At 45.6% G+C, this 15,917-nt stretch overlaps 3 protein-coding genes across 5 annotated transcripts in view; 2 read left to right on the top strand and 1 right to left on the bottom strand.

Annotated features, from left to right (window-relative positions):
• Positions 1-15,917, bottom strand: part of rassf4a (Ras association domain family member 4a) — an 84,399-nt gene that overhangs the window by 39,147 nt on the left and 29,335 nt on the right. The gene's annotated exons all lie outside the window — the stretch shown is intronic.
• Positions 407-4,850, top strand: LOC133118461 (C-X-C motif chemokine 5-like). 2 transcript variants are annotated; one of them, XM_061228489.1, is made up of 5 exons: positions 407-542; positions 1,478-2,115; positions 2,222-2,393; positions 3,209-3,289; positions 4,107-4,850. In XM_061228489.1, the coding sequence occupies exons 2-5, from the start codon at positions 2,046-2,048 to the stop codon at positions 4,165-4,167; spliced, it is 384 nt and encodes a 127-aa protein (XP_061084473.1). In that variant the 5' UTR covers positions 407-542; positions 1,478-2,045; the 3' UTR covers positions 4,168-4,850. The 2 variants fall into 2 exon arrangements, with proteins under 2 accessions (XP_061084473.1, XP_061084474.1); XM_061228490.1 differs by lacking the exon at positions 407-542 and having other exon boundaries at positions 1,355-2,115.
• LOC133117927 (growth-regulated alpha protein-like) overlaps positions 5,776-15,917 on the top strand; it is a 30,475-nt gene continuing 20,333 nt past the window's right edge. The window contains exons 1-4 of one of the 2 annotated variants that reach the window (XM_061227449.1): positions 5,776-5,908; positions 6,015-6,186; positions 7,429-7,509; positions 9,304-10,045. In XM_061227449.1, coding sequence (XP_061083433.1) covers positions 5,839-5,908; positions 6,015-6,186; positions 7,429-7,509; positions 9,304-9,364 — 384 coding nt within the window. In that variant the 5' untranslated portion in view covers positions 5,776-5,838 and the 3' untranslated portion in view covers positions 9,365-10,045. Of the gene's footprint in view, positions 5,909-6,014; positions 6,187-7,428; positions 7,510-9,303; positions 10,046-15,917 lie in introns of those variants that run through there. The other variant, XM_061227448.1, reaches the window with a different exon arrangement.

Genomic DNA, 15,917 nt, shown 5'->3' with positions numbered 1-15,917 from the left:
TGGCCTTGCTGAGATGACACATGTTTTTTTAGGTTTGACTATTTCTTTTAGATGCAGTTCATCGTGATATAATGGACCTGTCTCGACCACTCCTTTTCTGGTGATCAATGTGCGAAAAATGTACATTCAAATTCAAAAGCAAGGTCTGCTTCCAAATATAATGCCACACTTCCACTCCAAATGTAACACTCAGGAACATCACAAGAGCTCAAAAACGCACATTTTAAATCAGGAACGATTTCTTCTGCTGCCTGAACTTGCCAAATGCGTCTACTCAAGCAGAGATTTCTGCTGTCGTAATCAAATCGAGAAAAATTGTTGCATCACAGCGAAACTCTCTGGATGGATAGAAAATACTCTGGGTCGGTGAAAACATACTGTATTTTCATTTCACTTTTGGGTGAAATGCCACTTTCGTACAGTCTGTTCACCCCTGATGGTACAACTGCTCCCATCTTCAGACTCACTGTGGAAGAGAACAGAGAGGTGTGCCTGGATCCAGACTTGGAGCAGGGCCAAAAGCTGCAGCACTGCTGGAAGAGGTGAGAGGAACTCTAGCACACGCACACACACACACACACACACACACACACACACACACACACACACGAGAAATTCTACAAATGTAATGAGACACAGCACTGTGCAAAACTCTTAGAAACCCTAGATCACTCGATTTCAGGATGAGGTAAAATGCAGATAAAAGATAGATAAAATGTCATTTTTGTCTCTTTAAAATATGTGAATGTAGGCCACTACATTATTACAACAACCCAGCTATAATAGAGCAACGAGGCAGGAGAGGTTGTGGTAGATTTCCAGTATAGTCCTGGCTAAAGGGTGTCAGGCACAATATGTGTAAATGGTAAATGGCTGGCATTTATATAGCGCCTTATCCAAAGCGCTGTACAATTGATGCTTCTCATTCACCCATTCATACACACACTCACACACCGACGGCGATTGGCTGCCATGCAAGGCACCGACCAGCTCCTCAGAAGCATTTGGGGGTTAGGTGTCTTGCTCAGGGACACTTCAACACAGCCCGGGCGGGGGATCGAACCGGCAACCCTCCGACTGCCAGACGACTGCTCTTACTGCCTGAGTCATGTCACCCCTGTGTGTGTGTGTGTGTGTGTGTGTGTGTGTGTGTGTGTGTGTGTGTGTGTGTGTGTGTGTGTGTGTGTGTGTGTGTGTGTGAGGTGTTGGGGTCGTGTGTGTGTGTGTGTGTGTGTGTGTGTGTGTGGGTGGGGTGTTGCAGTCATGTGTGGGTGGGGTGTTGCGGTCGTGTGCGTTTGTGGGTGGGGTTTTGGGGTCGTCTGTGTGGGAGGGGTGTTGGGGGGAAGTTTGTGAACATTCATTTGGAGTCACATCAGAAAAATGTTTGGGAACCCCTGAATTAGATAAAATGTAATGTCTACTTTTTGGTCTCATTAACAATGTATGAATCAACAATTAATGTTATCTTCTTTTCCAGCCATGACATGAATGTAGCAAAAACCAAGACGTGCTTAAGGAGGAAGACAATCCACTAAGCTGACCAAACAAGCCATCAACGGAACACAGAATTGTACACATAATACAGCAATATCCCATGCAGCACAATACTCTAGACATGCTACTGATACGATATGCTTGTTGCACCACACTGAGTCCTGCATGCAGTTCTGGGGACCACACTATAAGAAAGATATAGAGGTCCTGGAAAAGGTTCAGAGAAGTAAAAAAAGATAAAGATTCTGAGGATAGACTAAAGACACTGAGCTTAGTAAAAGGAAACTTAGGAGGGATTTGATTATTAATCCCTTGAATGAATTTTAAAAGCCTCAAAGGGAACTATATGCGATTCTTCAGGGTGAGTTCGGGAAGCAGAACTGGAGGATAAACAATCGGAACAGAAAGCTGTGTTGAAACAGCGCTTTTCTGAGAAAACGACAATTCCGCTGAATATGCGCAATCAGGAAACGTTCGTGTTAATGTATATATAGGAGCAAGGGAAACCAGACTGACATTGTTCGGTTACAGCGTGCAGTCAACACTCCATCATGCCCAGCAGCAGAATCTGCGCAGTGTTCAGCTCGCTGCTCCTCCTCGGGGTCGCGTGGACAGGCGGAGGTAAGACGCCGGAGACGGCTGCGGCACGAGCTCTCATCACCCGGGTTCAACGCAAGTTTGTGTCCACCGCCGTTTATTTATTTATGTTTTTTTTTAACGTTTACAGATATTATAGGAGTCGAGCCGGATGGAGTCATTGATTATGGTGAAGCCGGCATGCCCGGGTGGCGGCCAAGATGCGAGTGCGTGCAAACGGCCGAATGGGTGAAACCGGTGAGACGCATCACTAAGATCGCGGTTCAGGAGCCAAGCTGGTATTGCAGCCGGACAGAGATCATGTAAGTGACCTAATGGAACACACCGGTAATATTCATTGTTTCAGCATCGTCAACATGCCCTATGAAAGGACCAAACCCGACAATGTATCTGTCCAACTCTGATTGAATTTATACTCACAATAATCTTGGCAAAAATGAGTCAGAAATGTACACATTGAGAAATGATCCCACCTCCTAGTTAAGACAGGCAATGGACAGTGGAAGTCATTTCCCAGCAAACTGAGCACCAATAAGGTCAGGAAACAACTTGAACAGGCATGTACCTGCGTGCCACAAAGGTACAATCAAGATACTACTCTGTCGTTGCAGTGGCTTGAACATTCAGTGGAATTTTATTCCGATCTATGTTATATTGCTTATTCACAATTCACGTTTTTTTTAAAGATTTGACTACTTTTTAAATGCAGTTCATTGTGATATAACGGACCTGTGTAGATCACTTCTTTTCTGGTTATCAAAGCACCACAAATGTACATTCCAACTCAACAGCAAGGTCTCTTTCCAAATATAACACCACACCTACTCACGAACATCACGAGAGCTCAAAAATGCACATTTTAAATCAATAACCATTTATTCTACTGCCTGAACTCGCCAACTGTGTCTGATTAAGCAGAGGTTTCTGTTGTAGTACATCAGTGTTCTGGAGCATCTAAAAAAGTAATCAAATCTAGAAAAAGTGTTGCATCACAGCGAAACTCTGGATGGATAGATAATACTCTGGTTCAGTGAAAACATACTGTACTTTCATTTTGGGTGAAATGCCACTTTAGTAGTCTGTTCGCCCCTGATGGTACAACTGCTCCCATCTTCAGACTCACTGTGGAAGGGAACAGAGAGGTGTGCCTGGATCCAGACTCGGAGCAGGGCCAAAAGCTGCAGCACTGCTGGAAGAGGTGAGAGGAACTCTAGCACGCACGCGCACACACACACACACACACACCCACACACACACACACACACACACACACACACACACACACACACACACACACACACACACACACACACACACACACACACACACACACACACACACACACACACACACACACACACACACACACACACGAGAAATTCGACAAATGTAATGAGCCACAGCACTGTGCAAAACTCTTAGAAACCCTAGATCACTCGATTTCAGGATGAGGTAAAATGGAGATAAAATATAGATAAAATGTCATTTTTGTCTCTTTAAAATATGTGAATGTAGGCCACTACATGAGTAACATTATTACAACAACCCAGCTATAATAAAGCAACGAGGCAGGAGAGGTTGTGGTAGATTTCCAGTATAATCGTGGCTAAAGTGTGTCAGGCACCATGTGTGTGGGGTGTTGGGGTCATGTGTGTGGGGTGTTGGGGTCGTGTGTGTGTGTGTGGGTGGGGTGGGGTGTTGGGGTCATGTGTGTGTGTGGGTGGGGTGTTGGGGTCGTGTGTGTGTGTGGGTGGGGTGTTGGGGTCGTGTGTGTGTGTATGTGTGTGTGTGTGGGGTGTTGGGGTCGTGTGTGTGTGTGGGTGGGGTAGGGTGTTGGGGTCATGTATGTGCGGGTGGGGTGTTGGGGTTGTGTAAATTTGTGAACATTCATTTGGAGTCACATCAGAAAAATCTTTGGGAACCCCTGAATTAGATCAACTGTAATGTCTACTTTTTGTTCTCATTAACAATGTATAAATCAACAACCATAATGTTGTCATCATCTCGTTTTCCAGCCATGACATGAACGTAGCAAAAACCAAGACGTGCTTAAGGAGTAAGAAGATGATCCACTAAGCTGACCACACAAGCCATCAACGGAGCACAGAATTGTACACATAATACAGCACAATACTCTAGACATGCTACTGATACGATATCCTTGCTGCACCACACTGAGTCCTGCGTGCAGTTCTGGGGCCCACACTATAAGAAAGATATAGGGGTGCTGGAAAAGGTTCAGAGAAGGGCAACCAGATTGATTCCATGTATAAAAGATAAAGGTTATGAGGATAGACTAAAGATACTGAGCTTAGTAAAAGGAAACTCAGGAGGGGTTTCATTATTAATCCCTTGAATGAATTTTAAAAGCCTCAAAGTGAACTATAGGCGATTCTTCAGGGTCAGTTCGGGAAGCAGAACTGGAGGATAAATTCTGCAGATACTTGGATGTTTTTTTTCCCCCACAGAGAGAGTGGTCACCGTGTGGAATAGCTTGCCAGGACATGCACAGGAACACTGGGGGTTTTTTAAGACCAGGCTTGATACGGTGCTAGATACTATATAGGCTTCATGTAAACTAAGCAGTACTTACGTGCTAGTGGTAAGAAAAGGTGAGCATTGCAGGGCTGAATGGTCTGTTCCTGTCCTTATGTTATTTTACTGTTGCCCTTTTAATATAAGCTGAAATTAAACACTGCATGCACATGCCATTTTTGTACCTGTATTTTATGCATACAAATAAAAAAATCTAAAGCAAAGATTCTGGGTGTGTCAGCTGTTACATGCTTCATGTGCTTCTGCTGTTCAATTGAACACTGCTGTGAAAGGGTTTAATCAATAAACACCTCATCTCTTAAAACATCACCCTTTACTGTAATGATCATACAAACATATCCAGCCTCTCTTGTATTTGTCTTGATCCATTTCACAATTATTACAGAGCACAGCCCTGATGAGATACAGGTAGAAATCAATTTGCTTCTATGGGTGAATGAAGTATACATCATATTTAAAATAAATGAATAAATAAACAAAACACTGTCCACCTGCTACAGGTAGGCAAAATCACATCAGAAAAATGTTTGGGAACCCCTGAATTAGATCAAAAAGTAGACATTACATTTTGTCTCATTAACAATGTATGAATCAACAATTAATGTTATCTTCTTTTCCAGCCATGACATGAATGTAGCAAAAACCAAGACGTGCTTAAGGAGTAAGAAGATGATCCACTAAGCTGACCACACAAGCCATCAACGGAACACAGAATTGTACACATAATACAGCAATATCCCATGCAGTACAATACTCTAGACATGCTACTGATACGATATGCTTGTTGCACCACACTGAGTCCTGCGTGCAGTTCTGGGGACCACAATATAAGAAAGATATAGAGGTCCTGGAAAAGGTTCAGAGAAGTAAAAAAAGATAAAGATTCTGAGGATAGACTAAAGACACTGAGCTTCGTAAAAGGAAACTTAGGAGGGATTTGATTATTAATCCCTTGAATGAATTTTAAAAGCCTCAAAGAGAACTTTATGCGATTCTTCAGGGTGAGTTCGGGAAGCAGAACTGGAGGATAAACAATCGGAACAGAAAGCTGTGTTGAAACAGCGCTTTTCAGAGAAAACGACAATTCCGCTGAATATGCGCAATCAGGAAACGTTCGTGTTAGTGTATATATAGGAGCAAGGGAAACCAGACTGACATTGTTCGGTTACAGCGTGCAGTCTACACTCCATCATGCTCAGCAGCAGAATCTGCGCGGTGTTCAGCTCGCTGCTCCTCCTCGGGGTCGCGTGGACAGGCGGAGGTAAGACGCCGGAGACGGCTGCGGCACGAGCCCTCATCACCCGGTTTCAACGCAAGTTTGTGTCCACCGCCGTTTATTTATTTATGTTTTTTTTTAACGTTTACAGATATCGTAGGAGTCGAGCCGGACGGAGTCACTGGTTATGTTCGCTTAGGAATGGGCGGGCCGCGGCCAAGATGCGCGTGCGAACAAACGGCCGAATGGGTGAAACCGGTGAGACGCATCACTAAGATCGCGGTGCAGGAGCCAAGCTCGTATTGCAGCCGGACAGAGATCATGTAAGTGACCTAATGGAACACACCGGTAATATTAATTGTTTCAGCATCGTCAACATACCCTATGAAAGGGCCAAACCCGACAAGGTATCTGTCCAACTCTGATTGAATTTATACGAACAATAATCCAGGCAAATATTTGTCAGAAATGTGCACATTGAGAAATGATCCCACCTCCTAGTTAAGACAGGCAATGGACAGTGGAAGTCATTTCCCAGCAAAATGAGCACCAATAAGATCAGGAAACAACTTGAACAGGCATGTACCTGCGTGCCACAAAGGTACAATCAAGATACTACTCTGTCGTTGCATTGGCCTAAATGTTCAGTGGAATTTTATTCCGATGTATGTTTTATTGCTTATTCACAGTTTATATTTTCATTTCAATGTTTTTAAATATATATATATATATCGTTACATATTGTATTGTATTCCCCTCCTTAGACTGTCTTACGTTCTTAGCTTTTAAAATTGTGTTAAAAAACGGTGTTCAACAATATTCTGTATGTACCAAACACAGTGTTCAAGTGTTCAGCGTAGGCTTTTTTTTCTTCCTGTCGAAATGTCTATTCTGACGGACCACCATATTCAAACACCAAGCATTTCAGTTATTTGATCATGGCTAAAGGCTCTTTCCAAACTGTGATTATTTAGTCATAATCACACTCCTGCATTTAATTTTGGGGTCAAAAGTGAAGGGGCGTTTGTCTCGGATTATATGGATTTAAAAGGGGCAGTTCACCCAACAATTAAATGATGGTGTGTTCCCACTTACCCAGATGGCTTTGCTGGAATGACAAACTTGTTTTTTTAGATTTGACTACTTTTTTTAAATGCAGTTCATCGTGATATAACGGACCTGTCTCGACCACTCCTTTTCTGGTGATCAATGTGCAAAAAATCTACATTCAAACTCAAAAGCAAGGTCTCTTTCCAAATATAACACCACACTTACTGAAACATCACGAGAGCTCAGAAATGCACATTTTAAATCAATAACCATTTATTCTACTGCCTGAACTCGCCAACTGTGTCTGATCAAGCAGAGGTTTCTGTTGTAGTACATCAGTGTTCTGGAGCATCTAAAAAAGTAATCAAATCTAGAAAAAGTGTTGCATCACAGCGAAACTCTGGATGGATAGATAATACTCTGGTTCGGTGAAAACATACTGTACTTTCATTTTGGGTGAAATGCCACTTTAGTAGTCTGTTCGCCCCTGATGGTACAACTGCTCCCATCTTCAGACTCACTGTGGAAAGGAACAGAGAGGTGTGCCTGGATCCAGACTCAGAGCAGGGCCAAAAGCTGCAGCACTGCTGGAAGAGGTGAGAGGAACTCTAGCACACGCACACGCACACGCACACGCACACACACGAGAAATTCTACAAATGTAATGAGCCACAGCACTGTGCAAAACTCTTAGAAACCCTAGATCACTCGATTTCAGGATGAGGTAAAATGGAGATAAAATATAGATAAAATGTCATTTTTGTCTCTTTAAAATATGTGAATGTAGGCCACTACATGAGTAACATTATTACAACAACCCAGCTATAATAGAGCAACGAGGCAGGAGAGGTTGTGGTAGATTTCCAGTAGAATCGTGGCTAAAGGGTGTCAGGCACAAGCTGTGTGTGTGTGTGTGTGTGTGTATGTGTGTGTGTGTATGGGTGGGCTGTTGGGGTCGTGTGTGCCTGTGGGTGGGCTGTTGGGGTCGTGTGTGCATGTGGGTGGGCTGTTGGGGTTGTGTGTGTGTGGGTGGGGTGTTGGGGTCGTGTCTGTGTGGGTGGGGTGTTGGGGTCGTGTGTGTGTGGGTGGGGTGTTGGGGTCGTGTGTGTGTGGGTGGGGTGTTGGGGTTGTGTGTGTGTGGGGGGGTGTTGGGGTAGTGTGTGTGTGGGGGGTGTTGGGGTAGTGTGTGTGGGGGGGGGTGTTGGGGTAGTGGGTGTGTGGGGGGGGGTGTTGGGGTAGTGTGTGTGGGGGGTGTTGGGGTAGTGTGTGTGGGGGGTGTTGGGGTAGTGTGTGTGTGGGGGTGTTGGGGTAGTGTGTGTGTGGGGGGCTGTTGGGGTAGTGTGTGTGTGGGGGGTGTTGGGGTCGTGTGTGTGTGGGTGGGGTGTTGGGGTCATGTGTGTGTGGGTGGGGTGTTGGGGTCGTGTGTGTGTGGGTGGGGTGTTGGGGTCGTGTGTGTGTGGGTGGGGTGTTGGGGTCGTGTGTGTGGGTGGGGTGTTGGGGTCGTGTGTGTGGGTGGGGTGTTGGGGTCGTGTGTGTGTGTGGGGGGTGTTGGGGTAGTGTGTGTGTGGGAGGTGTTGGGGTAGTGTGTGTGTGGGAGGTGTTGGGGTAGTGTGTGTGTGGGAGGTGTTGGGGTAGTGTGTGTGTGGGGGGCTGTTGGCGTAGTGTGTGTGTGGGGGGTGTTGGGGTCGTGTGTGTGTGGGTGGGGTGTTGGGGTCATGTGTGTGTGGGTGGGGTGTTGGGGTTGTGTGTGTGTGTGGGTGGGGTGTTGGGGTCGTGTGTGTGTGGATGGGGTGTTGGGGTCGTGTGTGTGTGGGTGGGGTGTTGGGGTCGTGTGTGTGTGGGTGGGGTGTTGGGGTCGTGTGTGTGTGGGTGAGGTGTTGGGGTCGTGTGTGTGTGGGTGGGGTGTTGGGGTTGTGTGTGTGTGGGTGGGGTGTTGGGGTCATGTGTGTGGGGTCTTGGGGTCGTGTGTGTGGGTGGGGTGTTGGGGTCATGTGTGTGGGCTGTTGGGGTCGTGTGTGTGTGTGGGTGGGGTGGGGTGTTGGGGTCATGTGTGTGGGCTGTTGGGGTCGTGTGTGTGTGTGGGTGGGGTGGGGTGTTGGGGTCATGTGTGTGTGTGGGTGGGGTGTTGGGGTCGTGTGTGTGTGTGGGTGGGGTGTTGGGGTCGTGTGTGTGTGTATGTGTGTGTGTGTGTGTGGGTGGGGTAGGGTGTTGGGGTCATGTATGTGTGGGTGGGGTGTTGGGGTTGTGTAAATTTGTGAACATTCATTTGGAGTCACATCAGAAAAATCTTTGGGAACCCCTGAATTAGATCAACTGTAATGTCTACTTTTTGTTCTCATTAACAATGTATAAATCAACAACCATAATGTTGTCATCATCTCGTTTTCCAGCCATGACATGAACGTAGCAAAATCCAAGACGTGCTTAAGGAGTAAGAAGATGATCCACTAAGCTGACCACACAAGCCATCAACGGAGCACAGAATTGTACACATAATACAGCACAATACTCTAGACATGCTACTGATACGATATCCTTGCTGCACCACACTGAGTCCTGCGTGCAGTTCTGGGGCCCACACTATAAGAAAGATATAGGGGTGCTGGAAAAGGTTCAGAGAAGGGCAACCAGATTGATTCCATGTATAAAAGATAAAGGTTATGAGGATAGACTAAAGATACTGAGCTTAGTAAAAGGAAACTTAGGAGGGATTTGATTATTAATCCCTTGAATGAATTTTAAAAGCCTCAAAGTGAACTATAGGCGATTCTTCAGGGTCAGTTCGGGAAGCAGAACTGGAGGATAAATTCTGCAGATACTTGAATGTTTTTTTTCCCCCACAGAGAGAGTGGTCACCGTGTGGAATAGCTTGCCAGGACATGCACAGGAACACTGGGGGTTTTTTCAGACCAGGCTTGATACGGTGCAAGAAACTATATAGCCTTTATGTAAACTAAGCAGTACTTACGTGCTAGTGGTAAGAAGGTGAGCATTGCAGGGCTGAATGGTCTGTTCTTGTCATTATGTTATTTTACTGTTGCCCTTTTAATATAAGCTGAAATTAATCACTGCATGCACATGCCATTTTTGTACCTGTATTTTATGCATACAAATTAAAAAATCTAAAGCAAAGATTCTGGGTGTGTCAGCTGTTACATGCTTCATGTGCTTCTGCTGTTCAATTGAACACTGCTGTGAAAGGGTTTAATCAACAAACACCTCATCTCTTAAAACGTCACCCTTTACTGCAATGATCATACAAACATATCCAGCCTCTCTTGTATTTGTCTTGATCCATTTCACAATTATTACAGAGCACAGCCCTGATGGGACAGTTAGGAATCAATTTGCTTCTAAGGTTGAATTGATTTTCTTTAGACATTATAAACCATTTAAAAAAAACTATTAAAAAAACCAAACATTGTCCACCTGCTGCAGGTAGGCAACATCCAAAATATGTGGACATGTGCACGTCTTAACAAGCCTGCGGTGGCTGATACAATCTGAACAGAAAGCGCGGTGTTCAAATATGGTCATTCAGGAAACGTCCGCGTTAGTATATATAGGAGCAAGGGAATCCAGACTGACATTGTTCGGTTACAGCGTGCGGTCTTCACTCCATCATGCTCAGCAGCAGAATCTGCGCAGTGTTCAGCTCGCTGCTCCTCCTCGGGGTCGCGTGGACAGGCGGAGGTAAGACGCCGGAGACGGCTGCGGCACGAGCCCTCATCACCCAGTTTCAACGCAAGTTTGTGTCCACCGCCGTTTATTTATTTATGTTTTTTTAACGTTTACAGATATCGTTGGAGTCGAGCCGGACGGAGTCATAGATTATGTTCGTTTAGGAATGGCCGGGCCGAGGCCAAGATGCGCGTGCGAACAAACGACCGAATGGGTGAAACCGGTGAGACGCATCACTAAGATCGCGGTGCACGAGCCAAGCTCGTATTGCAGCCGGACAGAGATCATGTAAGTGACCTAATGGAACACACCGGTAATTTTCATTTTTTCAGCATCGTCAACATACCCTATGAAAGGGCCAAACCCGACAATGTATCTGTCCAACCCTGATTGAATTTATACTAACAATAATCCAGGCAAATATTAGTCAGAAATGTGCACATTGAAAAATAATCCCACCTCCTAGTTAAGACAGGCAATGGACAGTGGAAGTCATTTCCCAGCAAATTGAGCACCAATAAGGTCAGGAAACAACTTGAACATGGCTAAAGGCTCTTTCCAAACTGTGATTATTTAGTCATAATCACACTCCTGCATTTAATTTTGGGGTCAAAAGTGAAGGGGCGTTTGTCTCTGATTATATGGATTTAAAAGGGGCAGTTCACCCAACAATGAAATTAAAGTATGTTTCCACTTACCCAGATATCTTTGCTGAGATTACTTACATTTTTTTATTTTATGCATAAAAATGAATAATCTAAAGCCAAGATTCTACAGTGTGTTGGCCGTTACATGCTTCATGTCCTTTTGCTGTTTTTAACACTGCTGTGAAAGGGTTTAATAAAGAAACACCTCATCTTCTAAAAGTCACCCTTTACGCCACTGATCATACAAACATACTCAGCCTCTCGTCTCAGTCTTGATCCATTTCAAAATTATTACAGAGCACAGCCCTGATGACACACAGGTAAACTATTCGCTACTATTATTGAGTTGGCGATATGTTAATGTTTGCGCGTCTTAACAAGCCTAAAGGAGCGGTTACAATCGGAACAGAAAACTGTTAGAACAGCGCTTTTCTGAGAAAACGACGATTCCGCTGAATGTGGGCATTCAGGAAACGTCTGTGTTAGTATATATACGAGAAAGAGAAACCAGACTGACATTGTTCGGGCACAGCGTGCAGTCAACACTCCATCATGCTCAGCAGCAGAATCTGCGCGGTGTTCAGCTCGCTGCTCCTCCTCGGGGTCGCGTGGACAGGCGGAGGTAAGACGCCGGAGACGGCTGCGGCACGAGCCCTCATCACCCGGTTTCAACGCAAGTTTGTGTCCACCGCCGTTTATTTATTTATGTTTTTTAACGTTTACAGATATCGTAGGAGACGAGCCGGACGGAGTCATTGGTTATGTTCGCTTAGGAATGGGCGGGCCGCGGCCAAGATGCGCGTGCGAACAAACGGCCGAATGGGTGAAACCGGTGAGACGCATCACTAAGATCGCGGTGCAGGAGCCAAGCTCGTACTGCAGCCGGACAGAGATCATGTAAGTGACCTAATGGAACACACCGGTAATATTCATTTTTTTCCAGCATCGTCAACAAACCCTATGAAAGGACCAAACCCGACAAGGTATCTGTCCAACTCTGATTGAATTTATACGAACAATAATCCAGGCAAATATTTGTCAGAAATGTGCACATTGAGAAATGATCCCACCTCCTAGTTAAGACAGGCAATGGACAGTGGAAGTCATTTCCCAGCAAACTGAGCACCAATAAGATCAGGAAACAACTTGAACAGGCATGTACCTGCGTGCCACAAAGGTACAATCAAGATACTACTCTGTCGTTGCATTGGCCTAAATGTTCAGTGGAATTTTATTCCGATGTATGTTTTATTGCTTATTCACAGTTTATATTTTCATTTCAATGTTTTTAAATATATATATATATATCGTTACATATTGTATTGTATTCCCCTCCTTAGACTGTCTTACGTTCTTAGCTTTTAAAATTGTGTTAAAAAACGGTGTTCAACAATATTCTGTATGTACCAAACACAGTGTTCAAGTGTTCAGCGTAGGCTTTTTTTTCTTCCTGTCGAAATGTCTATTCTGACAGACCACCATATTCAAACACCAAGCATTTCAGTTATTTGATCATGGCTAAAGGCTCTTTCCAAACTGTGATTATTTAGTCATAATCACACTCCTGCATTTAATTTTGGGGTCAAAAGTGAAGGGGCGTTTGTCTCTGATTATATGGATTTAAAAGGGGCAGTTCACCCAACAATTAAATGATGGTGTGTTCCCACTTACCCAGATGGCTTTGCTGGAATGACAAACTTGTTTTTTTAGATTTGACTACTTTTTTTAAATGCAGTTCATCGTGATATAACGGACCTGTCTCGACCACTCCTTTTCTGGTGATCAATGTGCAAAAAATGTACATTCAAACTCAAAAGCAAGGTCTCTTTCCAAATATAACACCACACTTACTGAAACATCACGAGAGCTCAGAAATGCACATTTTAAATCAATAACCATTTATTCTACTGCCTGAACTCGCCAACTGTGTCTGATCATGCAGAGGTTTCTGTTGTAGTACATCAGTGTTCTGGAGCATCTAAAAAAGTAATCAAATCTAGAAAAAGTGTTGCATCACAGCGAAACTCTGGATGGATAGATAATACTCTGGTTCGGTGAAAACATACTGTACTTTCATTTTGGGTGAAATGCCACTTTAGTAGTCTGTTCGCCCCTGATGGTACAACTGCTCCCATCTTCAGACTCACTGTGGAAAGGAACAGAGAGGTGTGCCTGGATCCAGACTCAGAGCAGGGCCAAAAGCTGCAGCACTGCTGGAAGAGGTGAGAGGAACTCTAGCACACGCACACGCACACGCACACGCACACGCACGAGAAATTCTACAAATGTAATGAGCCACAGCACTGTGCAAAACTCTTAGAAACCCTAGATCACTCGATTTCAGGATGAGGTAAAATGGAGATAAAATATAGATAAAATGTCATTTTTGTCTCTTTAAAATATGTGAATGTAGGCCACTACATGAGTAACATTATTACAACAACCCAGCTATAATAGAGCAACGAGGCAGGAGAGGTTGTGGTAGATTTCCAGTATAATCGTGGCTAAAGGGTGTCAGGCACAAGCTGTGTGTGTGTGTGTGTGTGTGTGGGTGGGGTGTTGGGGTCGTGTGTGTGTGGGTGGGGTGTTGGGGTCGTGTGTGTGTGGGTGGGGTGTTGGGGTAGTGTGTGTGTGGGGGGGTGTTGGGGTAGTGTGTGTGTGGGGGGGGTGTTGGGGTAGTGGGTGTGTGGGGGGGGGTGTTGGGGTAGTGGGTGTGTGGGGGGGGGTGTTGGGGTAGTGGGTGTGTGGGGGGGGTGTTGGGGTAGTGGGTGTGTGGGGGGGGGTGTTGGGGTAGTGTGTGTGGGGGGTGTTGGGGTAGTGTGTGTGGGGGGTGTTGGGGTAGTGTGTGTGTGGGGGGTGTTGGGGTAGTGTGTGTGTGGGGGGCTGTTGGGGTAGTGTGTGTGGGGGGTGTTGGGGTCGTGTGTGTGTGGGTGGGGTGTTGGGGTCATGTGTGTGTGGGTGGGGTGTTGGGGTCGTGTGTGTGTGGGGGGGGTGTTGGGGTAGTGGGTGTGTGGGGGGGGTGTTGGGGTAGTGTGTGTGGGGGGTGTTGGGGTAGTGTGTGTGGGGGGTGTTGGGGTAGTGTGTGTGTGGGAGGTGTTGGGGTAGTGTGTGTGTGGGAGGTGTTGGGGTAGTGTGTGTGTGGGGGGCTGTTGGCGTAGTGTGTGTGTGGGGGGTGTTGGGGTCGTGTGTGTGTGGGTGGGGTGTTGGGGTCATGTGTGTGTGGGTGGGGTGTTGGGGTCGTGTGTGTGTGTGGGTGGGGTGTTGGGGTCGTGTGTGTGTGTGGGTGGGGTGTTGGGGTCGTGTGTGTGTGGATGGGGTGTTGGGGTCGTGTGTGTGTGGATGGGGTGTTGGGGTCGTGTGTGTGTGGGTGGGGTGTTGGGGTCGTGTGTGTGGGTGGGGTGTTGGGGTTGTGTGTGTGTGGGTGGGGTGTTGGGGTCATGTGTGTGGGGTGTTGGGGTCGTGTGTGTGGGTGGGGTGTTGGGGTCATGTGTGTGGGCTGTTGGGGTCGTGTGTGTGTGTGGGTGGGGTGGGGTGTTGGGGTCATGTGTGTGGGCTGTTGGGGTCGTGTGTGTGTGTGTGGGTGGGGTGGGGTGTTGGGGTCATGTGTGTGTGTGGGTGGGGTGTTGGGGTCGTGTGTGTGTGTGGGTGGGGTGTTGGGGTCGTGTGTGTGTGTATGTGTGTGTGTGTGTGTGTGTGGGTGGGGTAGGGTGTTCGGGTCATGTATGTGTGGGTGGGGTGTTGGGGTTGTGTAAATTTGTGAACATTCATTTGGAGTCACATCAGAAAAATCTTTGGGAACCCCTGAATTAGATCAACTGTAATGTCTACTTTTTGTTCTCATTAACAATGTATAAATCAACAACCATAATGTTGTCATCATCTCGTTTTCCAGCCATGACATGAACGTAGCAAAATCCAAGACGTGCTTAAGGAGTAAGAAGATGATCCACTAAGCTGACCACACAAGCCATCAACGGAGCACAGAATTGTACACATAATACAGCACAATACTCTAGACATGCTACTGATACGATATCCTTGCTGCACCACACTGAGTCCTGCGTGCAGTTCTGGGGCCCACACTATAAGAAAGATATAGGGGTGCTGGAAAAGGTTCAGAGAAGGGCAACCAGATTGATTCCATGTATAAAAGATAAAGGTTATGAGGATAGACTAAAGATACTGAGCTTAGTAAAAGGAAACTTAGGAGGGATTTGATTATTAATCCCTTGAATGAATTTTAAAAGCCTCAAAGTGAACTATAGGCGATTCTTCAGGGTCAGTTCGGGAAGCAGAACTGGAGGATAAATTCTGCAGATACTTGGATGTTTTTCCCCCACAGAGAGAGTGGTCACTGTGTGGAATAGCTTGCCAGGACATGCACAGGAACACTGGGGGTTTTTTTAAGACCAGGCTTGATACGGTGCAAGAAACTATATAGCCTTTATGTAAACTAAGCAGTACTTACGTGCTAGTGGTAAGAAAAGGTGAGCATTGCAGGGCTGAATGGTCTGTTCTTGTCATTATGTTATTTTACTGTTGCCCTTTTAATATAAGCTGAAATTAATCACTGCATGCACATGCCATTTTTGTACCTGTATTTTATGCATACAAATTAAAAAATCTAAAGCAAAGATTCTGGGTGTGTCAGCTGTTACATGCTTCATGTGCTTCTG

The sequence above is a fragment of the Conger conger genome, chromosome 18 (genome assembly GCF_963514075.1).
Source record: "Conger conger chromosome 18, fConCon1.1, whole genome shotgun sequence".
Lineage (NCBI taxonomy): Eukaryota > Metazoa > Chordata > Actinopteri > Anguilliformes > Congridae > Conger > Conger conger.
Note: the sequence above shows the minus strand (reverse complement) of the source record. Positions and strands in the feature narration are given on the sequence as shown.